Here is a 26,069-nt window from a genome sequence, read left to right as displayed (position 1 = left end):
TCCAGCACGTGCACTCCGCTCTGCATCAGCCAAACGGCTCGCTGCACCCTCGCTGCGAAGGGGACCCAAGTTCCCATCAGCAGAAACACGTGGGTTTGCTGTCCTGGCTCCAAAATGGTGGAATGAGCAGGATTGACATCAGGACAGCAGAAAGCTCACACACCTTCCAGACTGAGACTCATCTCTTTCGACTCCACCTCGAGGATAGAACTGCTAACAAAGCACTTATGGACTGGCTCAGAGCTATTTAATAGAAGAGTTACGACACCGGAAGTCCAAAAACGGTTATCGTCAAGTGGTTCATGTAGACGAGGATCGTTCCCCGGAAGTTCATGGCGGGCGATGTGAATGCATTGATAACAGGAGATAGAACTACGATTTTTGGTAATTATTAGTGAATAAAGGTTTTGATTTGCAATATGTATACAACAAATCGATATGTGTATGTATTTACATCAATATGTTTTCAAACATAAAATCGAATTTGCTAATATTAAGTGATAATATTAGGATTAGTGTGAACAACTAGTTTACATGTTACTAACAGTGCCTTGGTTAAAGAGCCTGTTGCTGTTTATTTATAGCTTTGAATTCTTTCAAACCAATATTATCTTCTTAAGAAATGGCTTATTCATTTCTGAGAACCATGGTATGCTGCAGGAGGCAATGTCAAAGTATTCCCATTTAATCCCATGCAAATGTATATTTGACATCTTTCATGTTGTCGTTGTAAACAGCGTCAAAGTACGCTGCTTCTGCCGGGGTCAGCAGGTTTTTCCAGTCTCCAGCAATTCCTGGGAAGAAAAGGAAATCCTTATTCAGTTGGAGAAATATGTGCACCTTTCTATCTTTGTGTTCTTGCTATTTAGAAGATACAGTATGTCAGTTTCTGAGGTCCACCAACTGACTCAGTACGACTCCGCACCAATGAATGCCCTACCCCCAGAGACATGCTATGACTAGATATTACAATATTAGTGAGAAAATAAAGCCCAGCAAACTCTCCATAAAACATCGTTATGTATTTCAGATCATTTCAGGATGTATTGCGCAACGGAAATTACATCAGTGTGTCCTCGGTTATAGCTGCTCCAGATTCAAATAAACCTTTGTGTACTCTATGTATTATTTAATGACCACCACCTTTCCTGAGAAACTCACACTTTGTCTGGTCCAGTAATTCACGAGGAACAGTAGAGTTGTTTGACATGTTGTTCTTCTTCATGTTCTTGAACAAACATCGGTCGGCTATCTTCTCTATCGCTTCATGGTCCAGAGGTTTCTGCAGGAACTGAGCCATGCTGCAAACAGAGTCCTTCAGGTCCTGCAGACAGACACAGATACGCTCATAGACCTGCAGTGGCTCTCTCAGTATACAATATCTTAGTAGGAGGAGTTTGAAGATGATTGCTAAATCAAGGTCAGAATTATTGGGGAAATATTTAGAAAAGTGATTTGAGGCAGATTTGAGGATTGTTCCTGAGTCTCACCATTATCATCTGTTCATAGGAGATGTGCATGATGTGCTCTTCATCTGCAGCATTCAGCCAGCTCTTCACATGATCAAACCACGAGCCAAACAGAACTGGAAGGAACAGGAGACACAAGTGTTCCTTTCATAAGAGGTTATCATAACTTAGTTTGTTTACTGAACTTCATGGTCTTTCATGATCTCCCTTGTTAAAGGCTACACATAATGCAAAAAGCACTAAGTGGCTTTGCAAGATAAACATGTATCCCTGGTGTGCTAGCGACCCACAATGTATAAGAATGGACCGTCTTCTCTATTTGACTCTTGCTGGTATTTTGGGTTGCTTTAAAAAGACAGGTGCTTCAAATGAGCATTTTCAGAGAATTGATAAGAACAAGAATGTGTTTTTTGAACATTAAAGTTCGTAATCATGGGCTAGTAAAATCCCAAAACACAATTGAGAATGTGCATGATAAGTCCCCTTTAAATCATGATACCAGGTAAAAGGTTTTTTAAGAGTTTTCGGCCCACTCGCTGATATGTATGGTGTTATGAACGCATTCTAAACATTACATAGCTGTAAAATCAGAAAAACCTTTTCCATCAAGGAAGTTGTGGAGGAACTGGGTCTGTGGGCCTGGGTCCACCAGGAAGGAAGCCGCCTCATCATGATGAAAAGACGATGTGAACACATCTTTGGGGTTCCTCGTCAGATAGATGACCTGCAGTGATGACAACACGTCAGACCCTTTCCTTCACACATACTGTCTGTGTTTATCACATTGAATCTGATCCACCTTAGTTGATAGGTTTGCCTTTGGCTTTACTTCAAAGAAAGATGGTGGCATCATGTTGTACTGGAAGTGTGTAGTCAACAGTCGTGGAGAGGGCCTCTGTTCAAGTTCGAGGGAGGCGGTCTGCTGCAATTCAAGCCAGGGAACACGTTTCCAGTTAACAATCGTGTCAACAGGTTCTGGATCTCCTCCACTCATGATCAGAGGGACAATCTCCTTCATCCAGTGTGTACCTAAACAAAAAGAAAAAATAGATGTTCTTAAATATGTATTTATTAGCCCTTGTAAAACTTGGGATGAGGTGAAATTATACCCATTTTCACCTCACCCCTTACTCGTTTGCTTGTGCTTAAATGCGGCCTTCAGAATAAGATAACCACTAATTAATTACTCGTGAATTGTTAATACCATGAAAACATTCCCAAAGTCACAGGCAATAGCCAACCAGGAGGGAGGGTTTTTTCTTATCTTGTGTGCTTGCCAAATGTAATACTTCATATACAAACACACCATCCAAAAGATGGTTCAACTATTATTGAAATCTCTGGCCAAATGTCAATCTCCACTCTGTCTCAAGTTAACTTCTATTTCATATGATTTACAAGAAATGTTACTATGTCGTTTGGATATTATGTTGAATCACCAGTAAAAACATTGCTTTGTAGCTATCTGTTAATTGTTTGTGCAGATTGAATACATGAAGGGACACACCATTAGAAACAACTTAAAGGGGACCTATCATGCAAAATGCACTTGTTGATGTCTTTTATACATAACCATGTGTCCCCGGTGTGTCGGGGAACTCACGCAGCGTCAGAAAATAAAACCCTCTCTCTTTTCCTCCGTACCCAAATCTCTAAAAACGGGGAACAACGGAGCTGATCCAGATTAGCGTCCGATATGACGTAATATCTGAAATGTGGACCCACGGCCCAATCAGAAACGTTGCTATCAGAAACAATGCCCGACTGTTTTGGACGTAATATGGTCGGTGTTTACATTAGCATCGCTAACACGCGGAGCTAACCTGTGCTGGAGAGCATGTGTGTGAAGAAGCAGGAAGTAGAAAGGAACTCACCTCGTGGTATAACCCATAGATATATATATAAACACTAGATGGCTCATGGGAGATTTTCCAGCGTAGCTGACCGGCCGCCATCTTGCTACAGTTAACAGTTACTCTGATTCGCGTTATGGTAGCTGTTGTAAGGTGAGTGATCTGCACAAAAATACTCTTAACTCGCTGAAATCTTGACTGATTTACAAACGGTTTGGTTTATTATAAACATTATTAGCATGGCTATGATACAGGATGCTTGGACATGTTGAAATTGCAGCTTTTCTTTGTGTATGTGGTTGTATTTATTAGCTGGCTAATAACAAGAGGCTGTCAGTGAGACCTAGTATTACAAAGTTGACCCAGCAACTTTACACCAGTGGGAGAGGCAGAACTGCTCTTTCTTTTCAACACAACTTAAGTTACACATGATTTCTTCCAAGTGGTTTGGCTTGTTAAAAACATCTTGCATTATGATACAGGAATTTGCTGGCTTTGTGTTTACAGAAGTACCTGACTATGCCGGACTTTTGTGCAGCCTACGGATGCTCTAATCACCGCAGTCTGGAAACAAGAACACGTGGGATCAGTACATGTGCTCAGTCTAATAAACCCATAACATGGTTGTGAAAGAATACCAAAGCTGAGGCTGGACGATGATTGATTGTTGGTGTGCCATGTGTCACCGTGTGTCTTATTGGTTTTGTGTTATACTGTATTTTATTGTGTGCAGCTGGTCCTTATCTCCAATACACATTTAAAACAAATAACCTTGAAGTCCCATCTCTCCCCACCTGCTCCTGCTTCCTACATCCCCTTCACACCACACCAACTTGTTCTTCTTAATAATAATAATACATTTATTTTGGGGGGCCGCCTTTCATAACACCCAAGGACACATAGGATAGTTTATGTTTAAATTATTCCCTCTATTGCATAGGGGCAATATAGGGAACAATTTAAACAGTGGATTGTGTGATATATCAGCCGGGGTGAGACAAGACAAACCACAAATGGACTACAGAAGGACACAAAAGGACACATGGTACAGTTTATATTATTCTTGGTATTTTTTCAATAACATATTTCAAAGGTTCTGGATTTGTTTACAAATCTAGAAACTAAATACAAAACTAGGATGATATGAAGATCTCATGTCAAAAATAATTGTGATAAATTAGACAGAACTGGCCTGTCTGTGAGCACATTTTATGTTGGTTTGGTTCTTCTGATAAAAGGTGTGAATATCTAAATAATATACCAACATATGCTATTGTCATTAGTTGTGTCCCTGTTCTTCAAGCTAAGGCATTGCTAAATTAACAACTCTTGGCTTACAGAGTGGTAACATGAGACCGATTTTTATATATAAAATATAAATGTATTTTAATTTTATAATTTATTTTAAATATTAACAATATAATAAAATTAATGGAAATATATACACCGGCAAATATTTAATATAAATACCTTGTGTGTGTGTGTGTGTGTATAGCTATTGCTTTATCTGATTAATGTTATTTTCATATGAAAGTCCATGATTATAAGTATGCAGTATCATAACTACATCTTTGATGTTTATAAAAAACCAAACCGTTTGAAAATTGGTTGAAAATTGAGCAAGCTATGGTTATTTAAATAGTAAACCATAATGTTATGAATGAGAGAACTGCCTGTGGCAAGATGGCGGCCAAGTGGCAACGTCGGTCTCCATTGGCCAGCAGCGCGGGTGAGTCATCTAGTGTTTATATATATCTATGGTATAACCGGCAAGAGAGAAAGCCTTTGAGCTCCAAACTGTTTGAGAGAGAATCCTTGATAATCCATGATATGGCGTTTCATCACGGCAGTGTTTAGTTTAGACAGTAGCTGCCGGGTCCCGCATGAGCTCAGACCCCTCCTTTTTTATTCTTTAAAGCTTTATCCCCAAATCAGCACTTTAGAAACATGAAGTGAAATAGAGGGATATGAGGCATAGCTAGAATGGGTGATCTGTTTGGTATTTTTGAGCAAAACACAGCCGAAAGTATAAAAAATAATGATTACAAAAAAATGCAAATGTAACATATATTTTAAGATCATGTTTAATCATCTGATTCGTCTCATTGCTGTTTTAGTCTGTGTTCTTCTAATTAGTGTCTACAGTGTGTGCCTATTGAGCTGTTTTGAGCCATGTGGGACAAAACCCGATCATGCCCCTCCCTCTCACTGTCTAAGTCAGTGGTTCTCAAACTTTTTTCAATCATGTACCCCCTTTGAAATAAAATGCAGCCAAGTACCCCCTGATCAGCGCAAACACAATTTGTTAAGGACAAAATGCCTATAAAGAGGTACAGTCGCCTACAGCACTGCACCATCAGTGTCTGATTCATTAAAACAACAACAGTAACTGAGAAACACTTAAATGCTACATTTCAAATGTTTACAATCCATCACTAAATTCATGGCAAACCAATTTTAACATCATGCAATAACACTGAGACGACATTAGCTGCATTGAACTGATCTTTTTAATAAGTTGTACAATGTAGTGAGAAACATGGGCTTGAGCTTCACTGAGACCTTCGTCATTCTGACAGGGAGGCTAACTGCAGCTATTACACTTCACGTTTTGAAATATGTGTAACTCTGTTAATATAAAACCCACACTGCTCAGACTTCCTAACTTTTCCTAAAATTGGTGTAGTTATTTATCTATTTATTTATTTTGGGGTGTGGGGAATGAAGAGAAAAAATATGAGCATTTTATGAGCATGGGATTTTGACCCCTCATATAAACACATGCATAATGCTGCGCTATACTTTGCGGCCACACGCCGTTGCCAAGCAACGCTCATTGTTTAGGTGTCCTTTGATAAGCAGGCAGTCATATCATTAACTAGAACTAGCTAGATCTGATAGATTTGGACATAAACGCGAGTGAAGTATAACCGGACGCGAGAGAGAGAGATCAGATCAGCTGCTGCTGACGGAGAACACGCAGATCTGCATGATCACAGCTTCGCCCGCTATGACGGACCGTTGAGTGGAGCAAAATTAAATACACTAAGAGTTAGACCTAACACACTTAGATAGTTTATCTACTCTGGAACTAGCTAAACTAGTTATAAATATGTTTATTCTTTACTGTCGGGTCACTTATTACAGGTTCAGCGAGCTGCACGAGACTGACGGGCTGTCAGGAGAGGGCGAGGAAAAGAGAGCACCCCGTTTATTGTTCCCATTTTATTATCCAGAATTACTGTAAACTTTGAATAAAGTAGTTAATCTACTATTAGTAGTTTGTTTAAATGCATTACGTATGTTTTTTTTTCATTAACATAAAATAAATCTCGCGTACCCCCTGCAGTACTCCAACGTACCCCTAGGGATCCGCGTACCCCCATTTGAGAACCACTGGTCTCAGTCAATGGTGACTGTAAAAACTACACTGCGCATGCTCAGAGTATTTTCCTATTTAATGTGTGTGGCAAAAAAATTATGACCATAGGGGCATAGTGCTGCCATCCCCACCATACGCCATCTCACATCATTCAGAGCTGATTGGCTGTAAGTACGTCCATCTTCTCCCGCTTATCCGTGGTCGCGGATAAGCGGGAGAAGATGGACGTACGTGTGCCGCGAAAAGTGTGGTGTGTGAAGAGGAGACGAGAGACGCGTCCTAAAACCAGGAAGTAAGCTGCGCATGGGTTCCACAAAAGAGATTTCTCCATAGCATTTTAGAAAATAGCTCAAAATAAGATCTGTGGGAAACGTACCTGTTAGATAAATGCACGTTTTGTTCAGCCAGATAATATCCTACTTTTATAATTTTCGAATCATAAATCCGTCATTTAGATTTATGATAGACTTTTGAAACTACAAGAAGATAAGGAGGACTTTTACAAAAAAGTAATAGAGATTTTTGTCCAGAGGGATAGGCAAATGGACTTCATCTTCAAGTCAAGGTCAGTCCACAATTTTATTGAAAATGGGATCTTACTAAGAGAGAACAATTCAATATTTAAATGATAAAATTACATTTGTTGGGTATCCTTTTATTGAACTGCCATGAACCTCACTGCACCTCACTGCAGCAGCTTATAGACATCTAAGTTGTTTGTGCCCCACCACTTTTGTACATATAAAAACGCCACTGTATCATAGACATGTTTTTTATATATTTGTATATATCTGAGACCTATGCTATTGCCTAAAAATAGCATGATAGGTGAGCTTTAAAACATTAAGTAAGTCAAAATCAGAGGAACTAACTTGTTGATACTTGGATCTTTGGCATACAGTATAGGGTCATTGTCCTCAACCGGACCTCCGAGCAGGGACAGAGAGATCATTGTACCACTGTAGGCCTTGACCCCGGATGTCTTTGAACACTGCCTCAGGACAACCCAACAGACCCATCTGAAAAATGAGCTAGCTATAGCTAAAGCCCATCTTTTACAGTAACAGAAAACCCAGTACATATATCTACACTGCAATTATCTATGAAGTATCTTTTGAAAGACATGGGGTCTAGTGTTTAAAAAAAAAATCTTGGAAAATAGCTATGTTTTAGCAGTGATCAACAACATTTGGAATTTTTGTATTTGTACAGAGCCTTATCCCTAACTGCCTGTGAAACTCTCTTTGGTGAACTGTTGCATCAGGACTCATATCATGCGAATGGCAAACAATATCAGTGCTTGGGAATTATTTTGACTTGCTCTTGTCTCATCTGGCTCCTCACAGAAATACAAAGCAGCAGGAAATGTCTTCCTTTTGATTTTACATGTATATCAAATAATAAAAACGTATCTTGAGTAGTGGTGCACACATTCAACACCGAACACTTACAACTCACCTGACCTGGGATACGTCACGATGATGATATCATCTGGGCGAAAAGCAAACTCTTCAAAGTATTTCAGACTCTCTGGCGTGTGCATAGATGAGATCACGTAGACCCCCTTGTACACCGTGTATAACTCTTCCTCCGTCATAGTTTAAGGTGCAGAATCTCTGTGGATGAGGGAACTTATATAGTGGATGATGTGTGCTTATGCGTGTGTGCTCGTTCCCTGTTTAAATGAGAAGGCATTAAGTAAATATTTAGCCAATACTGTCAAACATCCCCCGGGCTCTCACCTTTGCCATAGTTTATAATCCAAATGAAACATTTTTCACCTTTAGAGTTTAACATGAATATCCTACAGATTGTTTGAAGGTATCACACATCATTTATCAAATGTAAAAAATGTAAATGTCCTTAACATCAAATGCAACCTTACTCACTGCATGCCAATACCTTTGGAAACTTCTAGACCCCTCACTAGAATTTTAAATGTTATCAATAATATGTGTTCCCATTGTCCCAGTTATTTAGGGAAATATAAACCAGGCCATGCCCTTTGCAGCGTCTGCTGGGATACATTATTCAACCAAGGGCTGGACCTAAAGCAGAGACACTGGCCGGCTGCTGAAGAGCCTATCAGGGACAGGGATGACGTGCCAGTTGGTGCTCAGTGTGATTCATTCAGCGCCATCAGAGACATCATCAGTGGCTACTGCATACCCCGAAACACCAGCCCACAAAACAAACATGTAAAATAATGATGCAACATTAGTTCAATCAGGAGAGACGGTTTTGATGTGATGATACATATTTAATGCGCAGATACACAAATGAATGTGACAATAGTTTCGGCGATTAGGCCCCGTTGTGCAGGAAGTATCATTCTGGAGGGTAGAACCGATCCGATGAAAACCCCCCGGGGTCACTGGTGGTCGTGAATGGATAGTTGGGTCGGTCTGAGGAGGAGTGGTTTAGCTTGACCCTGGATTCGGAGGGACGGGAGGTGAAAAGGGGTGGAGGGGGGTTGCGTTGAGGCACCTGAAATGACAGCTGTCAGAGGGGAAAGAGCAGAGTTTAAAGGGTATGACGGCACGCTGTGATTGGCTAAGCTGAAGAGTGACACCCCCGGTCACTTATTGAGAGGAGAGAGAGTAGAAACATGGAGATAGAAATACATGAATGAGTAAAGACGGTCTTCCTGGTTGAACTTGCGCTGAGCTTCAGAAGTTATGAATTTGATGAACAACAGTCTACTTTAGGGGGAAGAATTCAGCATTTTCTCGACCATTTATGACATTAGCTTGCATCGTAGTGCCCTTATATGGTCACACTGACATTGCCTCCTTTCCTGTTTGTGTGCAAGAATGTGCGGATAAAAACGTATGTTGTTTGTTTAGAGATTATAAAACAACAATCACATATAAACTGTTGTTCCTTCTCTACAAGGTGGCTGTAAGAGATCCAGCTACAATATACTGATGTTAACACGTTGAATCTTGAATCCAGTGTGTGTGTGTTCACATATTCTGGGCGTTATATCTGATTTCTCCGTGTTCCCTCAGACTGTGTCGGCGTTCGCTCCGATCTGTAACCCTGTCCAGAGTCCCTGGGGTCAGAAGGCTTTCTCTGGATACCTGGGGTCGGACAGAGACACCTGGCAGGTGAGAGGAAACACACCTGAGTGTCATCAGATTTATATATCTTTGTCGCAAGATTAGGTGTGAACAAAATATATGACTATTATCAGATGTTTTTCATTACCCTTAAAACATATTCATTTTTGTTGTGGTTGTATAAAAGTACCAGAACGTACAAATTAGATGAAAACAAAGATGGATTAAAGCTGCATTTTTGGTTAGATGAAAATATTTGATGTGAAGTTTGGAAATAATTATCATGATCTTATTTGGTAATCTATTTTAAAGAGCATTTTAAAAGCTAACTGGAGGTTTATAGTGTAGAAAAAGCACGTATTTTTCAGTTTCTTTAATATTTATTCTAATTATCTAAGTATTTATTGGAGCCTCCAGAGCTTTATGACGTTTGTATATTGACTAATGTAGCTCAGCGTAAGTTCAATCAGGAAGACAATATCATCGGGTGTCACACGTTATCTCAATAAGCGATCAGGGGTGTTACGCCCCGGCTAGCCAATCTGATCGCACCTGCTAACCCCTTTAAATCTGCTCTCCCCTCCCTGTCAGTTGTCATTTCAGGTGTCAACGCACAACCCTCCTCCACCCCTTCGCCTCCTGTCTCCTAATACAGGGCCAAGCTAAAACCTTCTCCCTTCAGATCGGACCGAACTACTTATCACCACCACCAGGGTATGTAAGGGAAGTGACTGGAAAGAAAATGTCTCCATGGAGAAAGGCCATGACCGTTAAAACAGAAAAAAGAGAGTGTCGAAAAGCTGAACGCAGGTGGCGAAAAACAAATCTCCAGGTTCACTTTGAAATCTATAAAGAGAGACTTGGCCTTTATAATTTGGAATTGAAAAACGCACGACAATCGTTCTTCTCTGACATCATTACCAAAAACAAAAACAACGCACGTGCCTTGTTTGCTACCGTCGACAGACTAACTAACCCCCCAGTGTCAGTAGCCTCTGAATTTCTATCCACCAGGGCGTGCAATGACTTTGCCTTCTTCACTGACAAAATTCAGAAAATCAGACAAGCAGTCAGTGCATCAGGAACAGCACATGTGTCTCTGTGTCCACTTAACATCAATTCAGACATCATGACACAATTCCATCAGATTAATGATAAAAACCTAGAGGACATTATTCAACTTCTGAAGTCCTCCTCCTGCTGCCTTGATATTATTCCAACAGGATTTTTCAAAGATGTTTTGCCTTGCATGGCCTCAGATCTACTTCATATAGTAAATAAATCTCTTCACTCAGGTATTTTTCCACAGGCCCTGAAAACTGCAGTCATTAAACCGCTCTTAAAAAAGAATAATCTAGATGCTTCAGTAATGAACAATTACAGGCCCATATCAAACCTGCCATTTCTAGGTAAGATCATTGAAAAAGTTGTTTTTCAACAGTTGAGTAATTTCTTGCATTTAAATGACTGTTTCGATGTGTTCCAGTCAGGCTTTCGTCCAAACCACAGCACTGAGACTGCTCTTGTAAAGGTCTTTAACGACATCCACTTAAACACAGACAGTGGCAGAACTTCAGTGTTAGTATTATTAGATCTCAGTGCTGCGCTTGACACTGTTGACCACAGCATATTACTAGACCGACTGGAAAACTGGGTGGGACTTTCGGAAACAGTTCTAAATTGGTTTGAATCCTACTTAAAGGACAGAAACAACTTTGTTTCTATCGGTAAATACACATCTGAGTTGACAAATATGACATGTGGGGTTCCTCAAGGCTCCATCTTGGGGCCTCTTCTCTTTAACATCTACATGCTACCACTGGCTCAGATAATGAAGAACAACAAAATAAGTTACCATAGCTATGCAGATGACACACACATTTACGTAACAATTTCACCAGGAGACTATGCTCCAATTCAAACACTGAGTAAGTGCATTGAACAAATCAATGACTGGATGTGTCAGAACTTTCTCCAATTAAACAAAGATAAAACTGAGGTAATGGTTTTTGGAGCCAAGGCAGAACGTTTAAAAGTTAGCGCTGAGCTTCAGTGTGCAATGTTCAAACCAACAGATAAAGCCAGAAATCTAGGTGTAGTCATGGACTCTGACCTGAGTTTCAACAGTCACATTAAAACAGTTACTAAATCAGCCTACTATCACCTAAAGAACATATCTAGGATTAAAAGACTAATGTCACAGCAGGATTTGGAAAAACTTGTCCATGCCTTTATCTTCAGTAGACTCGACTACTGCAATGGTGTCTTCACAGGTCTCACTAAAAAATCTATTAGAAAGCTGCAGCTGATTCAGAACGCCGCTGCTCGAGTCCTCACTAACACTAAGAAAGTGGATCACATCACTCCTGTTCTGAAGTCTTTACACTGGCTTCCTGTGTGTCAAAGAATAGATTTCAAAATACTGCTGCTGGTTTATAAAGCACTGAATGGTTTAGGCCCAAAATACATTTCTGACCTCCTGCTAAATGATGAACCATCCAGATCTCTCAGGTCTTCAGGGACTGGTCAGCTTTCTGTCCCCAGAGACAGATCTCTCAGGTCTTCAGGGACTGGTCAGCTTTCTGTCCCCAGAGACAGATCTCTCAGGTCTTCAGGGACTGGTCAGCTTTCTGTCCCCAGAGTCAGAACTAAACATGGTAAAGCAGCGTTCAGTTATTATGCTCCAAATATCTGGAACAAACTCCCAGAAACCTGCAGGTCCGCTGCAACTCTGACTACTTTTAAATCCAGGCTGAAGACTTTTCTTTTTGTCGCTGCTTTTATTTGAACTATTCATATCTTAAACTGCACTGTAACTTTTATCCATGTACTTTTTCTTGTAATGTTTAATTGAACTATTTATATTTTAGACTGCACTGTAACTTTTATCCATGTATTTTTTTCTTAATGTTTATTTGATTAGCTTTTCTTTTTTAATGCTTAATGTCTTTCATTTTTTTTTTTTTTGTAAAGCACTTTGAATTGCCTTGCGTTGAAAAGTGCTCTATAAATAAACTTGCCTTGCCTTGCCTTACTCAGTACCATATCTGTATTATTAGGTAATATTGCTATTTGACTGTTTTCACCCCCCACACATGTTGTATGGCCTTTACAAATATTGACCTCATAAACCATGATGTGTGTGTGTGTGTGTGTTGATTTCTGAATTAATAAATGATACAAAATTCCGCCAAATGTTACATATCCCCCCGCCATTTTACACACAAAATGGCGGCAAATTTCAGCCTCGCACATATAAGTCATACGTCATACAATTAGGCCTCGCCCCCACGTCTGAGTGTTACCCGCGAATAACGGCATTATCATCCTAGAACTTGAACGAGTCGCCTGGATAATGGAACATAGTGAAGTAAGTCGTTCATATTTTATACTAAAAACTAGTCTGATAGACACAACTGAATAAAGTGAACGTTAACTTATGTATTTGATCGTGTCCAATTGTCTATAATTTCCCTCTGCCTCGACTGTCAAAGCAGAACTTTAACGTCAATGTTAACATTAGGCTATACATTATTTTATAAGCTACATAATACTTTATCACTTATTTTATTATTAAAACTTCAGTCACGAAAACAGTGAGGGCAGCAAAGTTACAGGTTTGTTATCATTTTAACTGAATTTCTGCAGGTAAATGAGCATTCTGCTTTTAAAGAAAAATACAAAGCTTTTAAATTCATGATGAGGTTATTTTAAAGTGATATTTCACCGTTCAATATTTTTCTTGGTGTCAAATAATCACCCTTAGATAGATGTGTGCTAAGAGACGGCAGTAAAATGCCCCCAGATATTAGTTCTTAATAAAGTGGCGAATATTTCTCAATAATGCTGTATTTGTGTGAACAGATTATAATATTACACATATTAATATTATATTGTGTCCGTGGAGACTGATTTGTCATAATATGTTTTAGTCAGCATGATGAGGAGTACAAGAGGACTCAACCCCTGCCAAGAAGCAGAACGCCAAATCCGAATGGGAACAGACAAGGACAATTTGAAATGGGAGCACAGAAACACCAGCAAAGGTAAGATTTTTTTCTGTTGATAAAGAATGTTCTGGAACGCACCGTTGCAGCGGGGGCTCTGCCCTGGACACATGCGCGCGCGTCTACAGAGCGGAGAAGAGTAGGCCTGCTTCCTTCTCAATTCAATAGCTTTATTGGCATGACCATAGTTACATATATATGGACCGTGTAAAAATGTGATTTGTAAATGTAAAACACCATCCACAATGCATTTAAAAGATTTGCAAACTCACAAATGTAAAACAGATCTGCAAATAAGACGCAAGTTAAATTGGACCTTTTTAGAGAGATTTAGCGCCAATAGAATCGAGGGGAAGTCTGTCGTCTCTCTCTTTAAGATTGAAACCCCCAGGAGCTTTCGCGGGAGTGTCAGTGTCCGCGCGGAGTGTCTCCGTGAAGGCGCGTGAAAGATTTCTGACACTTATGGGGTGAAGGCTAGCCACTGGACTTTGATTCAGAAGCAAGCCGCTCGCGGGGGTTTAATCTGTGCGCCCGTTCTCTCTCTCTCTCTCTATATATTTAAAAAAAAGGGAGTGCGGTCGTATTTCCACCAGAAGGTTGTGGGTTCGATCCCAGCCCGTGCAGCCAACATGTCGATGTATCCTTGGGCAAGATACTGAACCCTGAGTTGCTCCCGATGGCCAACGGTGTGTGAATGTTAGGTCCTAGAGTAAGGTGCACTGCTCTGTGTGAATGGGTGAATGACATGTGGCATGTAAAGCGCTTTGAGGGGTCGTAAAGACTGGATAAAGCGCTATATAAGTACAGTCCATGTATTAGTATTATTGTGTGTTTTTAATATGCAGTCTTCCACAACACATCTGCCTTTGGAGGATGGTCTGATTTCCACCAATGCTGTCTGTCTGGTAAGTTTCATATTGTCTAATAAGTATACTATCAATTATGTTGATTTGGATGATTTTAATTGTTGTCTTAGAACCACAATAGTGCTATTTCAAATCATGTCCTGATAATATGACACGGTGTGTTACTTATTTGATGTTCTTAGGATATTCAACAAGCTATTAGAGATCGGTGCAACAAGACCACAGCAGCCAAGTACACCAACGCCCTGATGCATGGTCTGAACTCCACACGGGCTATGGCTGCTCTCAGCGTGACTGGGCTTGGGTCATCGAGCAGGGGGAGACACGACCATCCCTTCCTTCTGCTGAACTCACAAAGATAGTTTGTCGGCGCTTCTGGCGATTTCCTCGGAGGACGGGACCCAGCAGCTTCGACTGAAGGCAGTCTCCAACTAATGGCTAACATACATCATTATGGAAACTATTGGGTTTACCATATGAGGTAACGTAAAGTTTGCCACCACATCGTACCAAAACCCTGCAGCTGTGAAAGAGAGAACTCCTTGTTTTCCACAAGCCATTGCAGCAGGAGCCAGCGGTCACGGTATTCATGTCCAGGTTTGGGTTTATTTTGCTGTTCTGTTCTCCCCGTCATGTTTTCCTCCTGGGTTATCGTCTGGTGTGTCTTCCCTGTCGTTAGTTTCCCTGGTGTGTCTCGTTGTCTGATTGTGTTCACCTGTGGCCCTCGTGTTTCTCCTCCGCTGCCCGGCTGTTTCTCGTCTCGTGATTACCCCTCCCTGTATTTAGTCTCTTCCTGTGTTGGTTCATTGTTTGTTTGTGACGAGTTCACCGTGGAGAGTTTTGTTTGTCCATGTGAGATGTTAGATAAGAGCCCTTGAAATAAAGGTGTTATCTGCATTTGGGTCCGACCTGGGGCCTATACTGCGAAGCTGGTTCAACCTAACCTGATATGTTTGAGTTAGCCGGTTGGCCTAATCCAAAACATACGCGCTCTCGCTAAACGGTCCTACGACGCTGGTTATCAAGTGGATCGCTCAAACCAGCCGTGTCCTATCTAGCTAGGTGCGCGTTCACATAAAAGGGGTGGTATCTGGAGCATTCGACCAATCACAGACATGGAGAAATCTAGAGCTATGTACTTCACTGCGGAGGAGCAGACAATCATTATGAGCCGCTACCAGGATTTGAAACCAATAATTCAGGCTAAAAGTAGCACACTTGTGGCTGCCAAACGGCGCAAGCAAAGTTGGCAGGATATTGCAGACTCCGTGAATGCGTAAGTAAAATACGTAGGCGCATATATATATAGGCCTATATATATATATCATTAACATCCTTGCAATTACACTCGCTGCTATACATAACTATGTGCTATATTATATTATATTATTATTAGTATTAATAATGCTATGATAATGTGCAATTACGTAACTGCCACTACGTTTTAATGTTTGCACTACTAACTACTGAAAACTACTAATGATTGCATTGATTGTGTGACCTTCTATGTTTCATGTTGTCGGTGGACGTTTGATTGCTCTTTTTCTGCTGTGTTTATTGTGTTTGTTGTATTTTGTTACTGTTACTCTGGCACAACAATTTCCTTCGGGATGAATAAAGTCTTATCTTATCTTATTAATTTGACACGTAATGATTTTGAATTTAATGGAGTGTTCTTCCTGCAAACTAAAGGTACTGCTATGGGGAAGAAGTTTGCACATGTTTATGGCACAGTGGGAAACATCTGCCCTGTCCTCCTGCCAAAAGACTCCCACTTATTATTTCAGACATCTGGGGTGTGGTCTCATTTGTTATCACTCTGAATAACCACAACAAATCCATCTCACTAAAATCCGTCACCAGCTGCACCTCAGTGGATTTCCTCGACACCACATTCAAAGGAATTCATTTCCAGAAAACACACAAATTGGATATTAAAGTTTTTTTTAAAGAGACAGACACCCACGCCCTGCTCCACAGAACAAGCCACCATCCGCAGCACACGTATGTGGGATCGGTTAAATCACAGCTTTTGAGATTCTATAGGATATGCAGTAGCATAGATGATTTTAAAATGGCCACCAAAACGCTTTTTGGTGCATTGACCTGTAGAGGGTATACTCGTTCCTTCCTAAGAACATGCTTTAAAAAATGTAAACAGACGAAACCCGTTTTGATCTCCTCCAAATTACCATTTGTTACTACATATTCCCAGTCAGCTGTTAGACTAGTCAGAATTATGAAATCCAACTTTAAAAACATTATGGGAAACACTGACATATTACGGGACCACAGTATTATTGCAGCGTTTAGAAAGAACAGAAACCTGCAGTCTTACTTGGTTAAAGCAAAGTTGCAACCCATGCTGGCCCCAAAATCCAAAGGTCACGGGGACTTTTTTCGTCAACAGGTCTGGTTGCGCAGCAGGTACAGCAATACTGTCTATAAAACACCGGATCTGGGCAGCCTACAATCTAAAAACTGTGTATACCTTATTACATGTAAACGATGTGGACTACAATATGTGGGGGAAACGGAGAATACTATTTCTGTACGGTTCACGCAACATAGATATAACATTTTGAGAAGAAAAAACACACTTCCTGCTTCATGAATGGCAATCCGTTCAAGCAGCGGTCCTGGACTCGAACTCCAGATGGTCTGTGGCCCAGAGACGTAGATGTGAGAGACAGTGGATAGCCAGATTTTACACAGTGTATCCCAGGGGCCTGAATGAGAAGTGAACATGCCTTGATGTGTGACAAAGATGGAGTGCATTCGATCCTGCTGCCGTTTTACGGTGACAGGATTCAAAAATGTCTAACCCCTACCCCTAACCCTAACGACAGAAGAATCAAAACCAGAACTACTGAGGTTACATGTTGGAAATATTTAATCTAAATACTAAAATTAACCACTCGGCCTTCTTACCTAAAAACCTTGAACAAAATCAGCAACACTTTTTTTCTACCTGGTGGACTCTTGATCAAACCTTTACCCCTCGGGGGTCCCGTTTGAGGGTGACAGGTTGGGGGGCTGGTCTAGATGGATCTGGGGAGGATTTCAGGGTAGACGCTGCGTACCTCCTGAAAACCTTTCATCCATTCTAAATAGAAATGATCCAAAGTCAATTCATAAAAAACTATTTAGGATCTACAATATATTATTATCTTTCAATTGTAGTACCTCTGTTTCCTCCTTGTTTGAACCATTTAATACATCTTAGATGCAATTACATGATTTCTCCTCTGATAGACTCGTCACAAGATGACACAGAACAAAGAACTCTCGGATTTTCAAATCCTAACCAGGACGATCTTTGGTCTCCTCCGGACTCACCACAACCAACAGAAGATAAAAGATACGATTCATGGTCCAAATACAGCTTTCCTTATCTAAACCGAACCAACAACTGGATTTCAGGCAAAATCACACCAAGTAACCCGACAACAGCTACGGGACACATGCTACAGGGCAATGCGACCAACTGGCTACAAACAGGTCTTCAAATGACTGACGAACATTACGATAGAACTACTGCAAACCTCTTGTCCAGAACCCAACGCCTATCAGAAGAGGAGCAACGAGCATGGACGGTTGCCGGCAAATGGGCCAAATCCAAATCCCCTCTAATGTTAAACAGAGTTTTTACTGAAACAGCAAAGGATCTACTCATGGGCATTAAAATCCCCCTACCATCTTCCCCCAGAAAAACCACCTTTACCCCCCGACCAGAAAACACCGAGACCGATGATGATTTAAACCAGAACTCTAACAAAGAACTATCCCTCACGGGCCCATTCCCCAAACACCAGAGCCCATTACTCTGACCATAACAAGCCCCACCTCCACCATCGAACCACAGTCACCAACGACGATTCACTTCTCCCCCCTGGACCAAACCCTATCACCGGTCATACCACTTACCCAAACTAATGGCCAGTGTCAAAAGGAGAATCTTATCCAACATAATCGACCAGGAAGAACCAGGTAGATCTAGAGAATTGACAATAGGGGACTTCAATCTTCCTCCCTCCCCTCCTACCCCCCAATCAACCTCTTCAAACGCCATGAGCACAGGGGAAACAAGAACCAAAATTGGTCACTAACCCCGAACAGACCAATCTTAATCATAGGGGCCTCAAATATTGCCCGCCTCCCGCCATTCAAAATGTACAAATGGATTGTTACCCGGGAGCCAATTTAATCCAGGCCTACCACCTGATTAAGTATAATACACCGACATCGGCCAAAACGGAGAAGGTACTCCTTTGCTTTGGTCTAAATGACCAAATCAGGTTGGAGGATGACCTCCAGAAACTACTGACCGCAGCACAAGACACGTTCCCCAATGCATCAATTCACATCCCTCTGATAAACTACTCCAGTAGACTCCCAAATAACAACATTAGAAACATAGAGGGTATTAATAGCATCATCAAACGGACTCCGGGCCACATTACTAGGATTAATAAGAGGGACTTCCTAACGGGGAAAGACCAGATCCATTGGACCCTGAACACAGCCAAGATTATCTGGAACCATTGGAAAACTTCCCTGGCCCTATGATAAAACTGGACAGAACACCAGCTCTCAATAGAAAATCTCCAAGAAAAAAGAAGAAATAGGGGGTCGACGTTCACACTTTAAACAATTTGAAAAATTATACTGTCAATTATAATCATTCAAGTTCTAAGTGTATTCCTTTTCCCACCAACATTGTTTCATAAAACTACATATATTTTTTTCTAAAAAAGAGTGTATCAAGGTTTGACATGATGTATCATTTTCGGTCCAGACTTATTAAAAAGTAAAGACAAATGATCTGTCCTTTCTTTTTGTATTTTTATTTTTTAATGAAGGGTCTATTGGGACCTTATTTTGGGCATGGAACTTTGTGATTAAACTAACAAGTGGAAGGGGTCAACTGACCGACTACTGAGTGAAGGCATTTTAATATCCTTATTCTTATAATTTGTGGTAACGCAAATACAACCTATCTTTAAGGCATTTCAAAAGATTTAAGGGCTTATCTTTAGAATATATCCTTATTTACCTACTTATGAGTGTACAGTTTTGACTTTGCTCTTATATAGATACATACAATAAGGTTAGAATGACTTTAAAATAATATGTTTTCATTATAATTCAGATGCTAATTTTATGCTAATGGTGACGTCACAATCTCAGGACCTTGAACCATGACCCGGTTATTGTGCCACCTACCATTAAGCTAATCAGAGTATCTAAGCTACATGGCCCTGAACCCTCCATCTTTGCTAGGCTAACAAGAGCTAATAGGGAAGTTCATGTCTTAGAACCACGTTCACCTTTGACCCACTTGTTTCACATTCAACCAACAACACGGGATCCCAGTATAAACAATGTACTTCCTGGTTTATGGGAATTTCCCGCCAGGAAGGATTACATCACTTCCTTTCAGACGTTGGTCCGCTAACCCACGGTAAGTGAAAAATGAAGCAGGAGAAAAATAATAATGAAATTGTTAAATGTATATTTTAGACGGATTAATCAAGGTCTACTCAATTACATTTAATTGTTTACATGTTTTAACCCTTATATTAAGACACCATTTTGGGGAAAACGTATTTTAAAGGCTTTATAAATGCTTCGTTTTGCAGTGCACAGGCACATAACGGTGGAGGAGTATTAAAATGCGATGACATGTTGTTGAATTTACATCCAAAATAGTTTTTTCAACATTGACATTGATTGGACTTCATTTTTAAAATCCTATAGCTACTATACCAAGACTCATTTGAGGAAAAATAGACTTAAAATACTTATATTTAATAGATCGTTTTATTGTTAGCTTAATAAGATAGCTACCATAGGCTAACTGTTGTTATCTTATCTCTTAGATTTACACAGACTTATTGATCATTTGGTGTCGGGAGTGACCAGGTTTAATTATTAAAATGTTAGTTGTGCTATCCCTAGACTCATCGGAGGAAAAATCGGCTTTTAATTACTTATATTTAATAGATCGCTTTATTGTTAGTGTGGCAAGTTAGCTACCTTATGCTAACTCGGTTCCTTTCTCTCAGATTTACACGGTTTTATTGATCGTTAAGTGTTGGGAGTTATCAGGTTTAATTATTAAAACATTAGTAAAGCTAACTTTGGACTCATTTGGGAAAAATAGACTTAAAATACTTATAATTAATAGATCGTTTTTGTTAGCTTCACAAAATGACCTCCAGTGCTAACTCGTTTCTTTTCTCAGATTTACATTGATTTATTGACCAATAAATATCGGTATATTATTAATATACTAGATACACTAACCTTAGACTCGGTTGAGGTTTAATATACTTAAAAGGCCCAATAAATACATCGGTTTTTTTGTAAACAAGACTACAAAATGGCACCTTAAACACGCTGATTCAACTGGGATACTGTCATAATCCTTTCGATTGTACATTAAATGATTTTCTAATCAAGTCAGTAATGATCTTGTTTAATTGTTTACATACTACAGTTACTGTGTTTTAACCCCTTTTGGGATAAAACATGAATTATAAAACATAGATAAATAGTTTATTCCATACACTTCCAAATTAGCTAGGGAGTTTTTATTAGATAGAGGATGTGTGGAAATTGATGTGAGATATTGTACCAAAGAACTGTGATACATGTAAAAGGGCAGAAAGTCTTGTTGCACTTTCCAGACATTAAAAGAGGTCTGTTGAGTTCCCTGGTAATTATCAAATAGTAGCAGTTAAGTGAATACTGTTCAAGCAATACCTGTGTTTGTGTTTTATACTGATTTCTCTGTTTTGATCCTTTCATAAATGTGAGGACTAAAATGGCGAGAGACAAAGGGCTGTAAAAAATGAGTTTTATTGCAGTGGGGGAGGTCGAGGTATGCAGCACAGGGTGTGTGGTGTGGGGAGAGGAAATTCTGTTTGAGATCTCTGGCAGGCCAGGTTTTAAGGAAATCTATGTATCTTGAATAAGTATGTGTGAGTTTATACATTCCTGTGTGTTAATAGTTGAAGGAACAAAAGGTACATTTTTCCTCTCCAATATAGAGAGGTTTTTTATAGATTTCTGAAACAATGTTCCCTTTTTCTTAGAAATAGATGAGCACAATAGTTTTTTCTTTGACTTTTTACCTGTTTATCAAAAGAGTGTTTTAAGCTATTTGTGAAGAAGGAAGATGCAGAATTAAGGGTGATTTCTGTTTGGAGTGTAAAGATTATCCCTGATAATGTTTTCTGGGTTAAACCATCGATAAGTTTTACAAATGGGGAGGGACATTTTCCTTGAGTTTTAATGGGGTGCCTTCCCAACACCTGTGGCTTTCAAAGCTGCCAGACGCTGATTGCCCTGTGAGATAGCGTTTTGGTATCTCCCCAATGAAACGCCACCCCTTCTTTGTATTAGGGAAATGTTTTTCTGGTGGTTCTCTCTCTCTTCATGCGTTGTCAAGACGAATAGGATGTCCGCAGGGCGTGAATAAGGGCGGGAGTACTCCACACATTGCTTATATGATTATTTGAATTGTATAAGTAATGTATTATATTATATCGTATTGCATTATACTACTTTGTTTAATTAAAACGGATTATTGTTTAACTGGTATCCTGGTTTCTTCTAATTCCTTCCCTGTTATGATTTCAAGCAGGACTCGTCAAAACAACACGCGGTGAGGAGTTGGGTTGTAAAAACCCCTACCTCGCAACAGATGCTACAGAGTTTTTCTCTGCATGCCTCCTATTTTTTATCTATGGGACACTTTAATTATAATAATTACTTCCGTCTTAATTAGATTACCATTTTATTTATAGTTAAGTTTAGGGTTATGCTCAGACCTGTCGGATGGACAAGGGGAGGTGCATTTGTGTTTGATCAGACGGCGCCCCATCGCCGTTTATGATTGATTTAGTCCGGTTCCCCCCAACCTTGACAGGTACGGTCTTAGTTGTGGCAGTCCAACCCTGGTTCGGATCTCGGTTAGCCGGGACTGATAAGGGATGATTTGGTTCTCTTCGGTCTGGCTGTGCCCCATCACGGTTGAGATTGATTGAGCCCGGTTTTCCCCGGCCCTACCTGACCTTATACGGACTGGTGCGGCCTTACACATTAAAGTTATTTATTCCTAATTTTGGTTTCTTGACCCAATACTCAATTCCAGTCTACTTATCCAAGGTGTTTCTCCCTCTACCTATAGGGGTTTAATCTACTTCATTCTGGTCCGTTGACCCAGTATCTACAGATGTAGCACTCCAGATCAGACTCAAATGGGTGGGTCCCAGTCAAAAGCCCAGCAGATGCCAGTGGCTGGGGGTGTTGCCAAATTGCTAGAGGGCGTTGCCCAATTTCCCCATTTGTTCAATTACAGGATTTAACCATGAGATGGCGCTTTATTCACAAAATACACAATGGGCGTTGTAGAAACATCAATATTTTAGATCAAATAAAGTATATAGTTTGCTTTATGCAGTATATTTCTTGTAATATTGTACAGTAGATTGAAGTAAATCAACTTATACATTAAGATAAGATAAGATGGACCTTTATTAATCCCGTGGGGAAATTCAGTAGTTCAAACAGCAACAGGGTGAGAGTGAAAAACAGGACAGCACAGATTCATACAGATTAATAAAATCAAAAATAAGATGAGTGATAAAAATAATGAGAAACTATGAAATAAGAAAATAAAACTAAAATGTAATTATCATATCATATATTATAATGTATTGTATTATTAAGTAATATCATACATTAACCCCATTATAGCAGATGCCACATTAAATGGATGAACACATGTATGCATCAATAATTATTTCTAAATACAAGTTGTAAAAATACTTATATGTATTTAATATTAACCCTTTGGAGTCGACCGTCATGCCGGCGTGATCAGATCACATGACCTGTTCAAGCCGGTGCCGCATAAAAACAACAGTCCGGACAACATTGCCGTGTGTTTCTGTCGAAAGTACTGGCTTGAAACTATATCCCAGTGTTTGTTTCATGCAAAAAGACCCAGTAAACACGGAGATACGGTGATATAAAGTTAATACATTTCAAAAGTATGAAATATGGAAGCACATATTTGAATATCTTCGCCGTATTTTATCATTTTACGAAACGGAAAATACTGGAAACTGTAGATCCTGCTCAACAGGATGTATATGTGTATTTCTGTCGAAAGTACTGGCTTGAAACTATATGCCAGTCTTTGTTTCATGCAAAAATACCCAATAAACACGGACATACGATGATATAAAGTTAATACAGATATATTTCAGAAGTATGAATAATGGAAGCACATATTTTAATATCTTCGCCGTATTTTATCATTTTACGAAACGGAAAATACTGGAAACTGTAGATTCTGCTCAACAGGATGTATTTACCAGGGAGGGGGTGAGGTAATCAGTTAAACGGAGTGATACGAAACGAGACGAAGAGGGACGGCGGGAACCGAAGAGGGACGGTGGGAACCGAAGAGAGACGATGGGAAATGGAGAGAGATGAAGATATACGAAGACAGGCGGCGGGAGACGAACAGAGGCTGCGGGAGACTGCGATTGAAGTAAAGTGACAGACAAACATTGAGAATTTAGATAGATTTAGAGTTTTGAACTCTGAACGTGAGTCAAGCTTTAAGCTTGTTTTTTGACATGGAGGAGGAGGAATCTGTGATGTTGCCCTCTGTGTCGTAGTTGACAGAAACCGCTTTGAAGCGTGGCACAGATAAAGACAGAAAAAACAGATTTGTGTACATAATGTGTATATATATATATATATATATTTGTATTATATTTATAATAACACTTTTGCCTTATCAGAATGAAATCCCATGCTACCTCAATCAAACTTTCAAATTATCATAGTCACATCCCATGTATATATTTCCAGCTTTTAAATGGTTTCGTTGTGTATGTTTGTGTTGTGAAAAATAAAATCATTTTCAAAATCTGTTTACATTTTTTTTGTGATTTTGGGTCCAAAATGTTCTTATAGTAGAAGATCACTGCTCTAAACAAAGTCAAAAATCCTACATCCAAACGAAATAAATATAATTAATTATGATGAATACGTTAAGTCTTGTTCATTGTTTTTCACTTTTATTAAATGTTTGATATTTACGGTGGAAATGGTGGACTATCGGACATTCAAAATGCAGCATATTTTCACTCTTACACACATATATTCTCATTTTACATACATACATTTTCACTCTTACACACGGATATTCTCCTTTTGCTCTCATGCAAAATCTAACACAAAGTATGTCATGTATATTTAGTTTTCGTTGATGAGACGAGACGGACTAAGGTGTTAATGGTGGACTATCGGACATTCAAAATGCAGCATATTTCCCCCAAGTGTCTGTCAAAATGCATTTTACGTTTCTAACTTGCAATATCATTATTTCCGCTCTCTTCAGAAGAGCGATCTCCCTCTCTCTCTGTGTGCGGGGGATCACAGGAGGGGGGGGGGGAGAGCTGTGGAATGTGGAACAAAGGGTCCCCAACATACATGGGGGGTTGGGCTGGGGTTGGTCTGCAGCACATCACAGAGGCATTTAAAAAGTGAAGACAATACATTCTGGAAATGTTCACATCAGGCACCTTCAAGTTAAACAATACTACTGTACAGTAAACAATTAACACAGTGGATTAAATCACATTTATTTCGTTAAAAATAAACTAAATGACTCGGTTTGCATTCATAAAGAATGCACAAACGTGTTTAATCGTTAATGTCAGATATGTACTAAGTAAATAGCCTACATTAGTTCCTGCTCAAGATTAGATTAAACTTTATTGTTATTGCACAGATTACAGGTACTGAGACAACGAAATGCAGTTTAGCTTCTAACCAGGTGCAACAAGCAGTGAAGTGAAAAGTAATGTTCACAATCGACAGAATAAAATATATAATGAATTGAATGATGAATAAACAGTGAGGGGTATGAATACACTAGATATCAGCTGTGAGCAGTATGAACAGTGTGTTAATCGTTAATGTCAGATATGTACCAAGTAAATAGCCTACATGAATTTCATGATGGATTAAACCACATTTATTTCGTTAAAAATAAACAAAATGATTAAATGTAGGGTGAATTGCCCTAATGTGGAAAATGTTTGCATTTCAGACTTCGGGAACATATTGCGACATGAAGCAGATACAATAAATCAAAATCCAGTAACATTCTGAAATCCCCAGGATGTGTCCTAATCAAACCAAAAGAGAACATGCAGATATTAAACTCATACAAGAAATGGTAGACATATTAGTACTCTTAGTGCCAAGTTGTCTCAGACAATCTGTTTTCCTAATGTGGGACAGTTCTGTGCAAAATGTGGGACACTGAAAAGTCTATATTAAAAAGCCTCAGTCACCTTCATTCATGTAATAAAAAAATCTCAGGCCAGTAACACTCAA

At 39.6% G+C, this 26,069-nt stretch overlaps 1 protein-coding gene across 4 annotated transcripts; it reads right to left on the bottom strand.

Moving 5' to 3' along the window:
- Positions 1 to 515: 515 nt before the first annotated feature.
- Positions 516 to 8,356, bottom strand: LOC117443583 (sulfotransferase 2B1-like). 4 transcript variants are annotated; one of them, XM_071202608.1, is made up of 6 exons: positions 8,156 to 8,242; positions 2,269 to 2,498; positions 2,067 to 2,193; positions 1,491 to 1,585; positions 1,144 to 1,324; positions 516 to 794 (listed from the first exon to the last, which is right to left on the bottom strand). In XM_071202608.1, exons 2-6 carry the CDS (start codon positions 2,485 to 2,487, stop codon positions 685 to 687), a joined length of 732 nt encoding a protein of 243 aa, XP_071058709.1. In that variant the 5' UTR covers positions 2,488 to 2,498; positions 8,156 to 8,242; the 3' UTR covers positions 516 to 684. The 4 variants fall into 4 exon arrangements, with proteins under 4 accessions (XP_071058709.1, XP_033935360.1, XP_033935361.1 ...); XM_034079469.2 differs by having other exon boundaries at positions 534 to 794; positions 8,163 to 8,355; XM_034079470.2 differs by having other exon boundaries at positions 536 to 794; positions 2,299 to 2,498; positions 8,163 to 8,354.
- Between the last annotated feature and the right edge of the window lie 17,713 nt (positions 8,357 to 26,069).

The sequence above is a fragment of the Pseudochaenichthys georgianus genome, unplaced genomic scaffold, assembly GCF_902827115.2.
Source record: "Pseudochaenichthys georgianus unplaced genomic scaffold, fPseGeo1.2 scaffold_626_arrow_ctg1, whole genome shotgun sequence".
In the NCBI taxonomy this organism is placed as follows: Eukaryota; Metazoa; Chordata; class Actinopteri; order Perciformes; family Channichthyidae; genus Pseudochaenichthys; species Pseudochaenichthys georgianus.
The sequence above is the reverse complement of the archived record's forward strand: the minus strand, read 5'-3'. Positions and strand labels throughout refer to the sequence as shown.

Coding starts and splice junctions, on each gene's coding strand:
- LOC117443583 (XM_034079469.2), bottom strand. CDS start 8,301: ATGACGGAGGAAGAGTTATACACGGTGTACAAGGGGGTCTACGTGATC. Junction 2,499..8,162: donor CGTGACGTATCCCAGGTCAG/GTGAGTTGTAAG, acceptor CTTTTTGTTTAG/GTACACACTGGATGAAGGAG. Junction 1,325..1,490: donor CCTATGAACAGATGATAATG/GTGAGACTCAGG, acceptor GTCTGTCTGCAG/GACCTGAAGGACTCTGTTTG.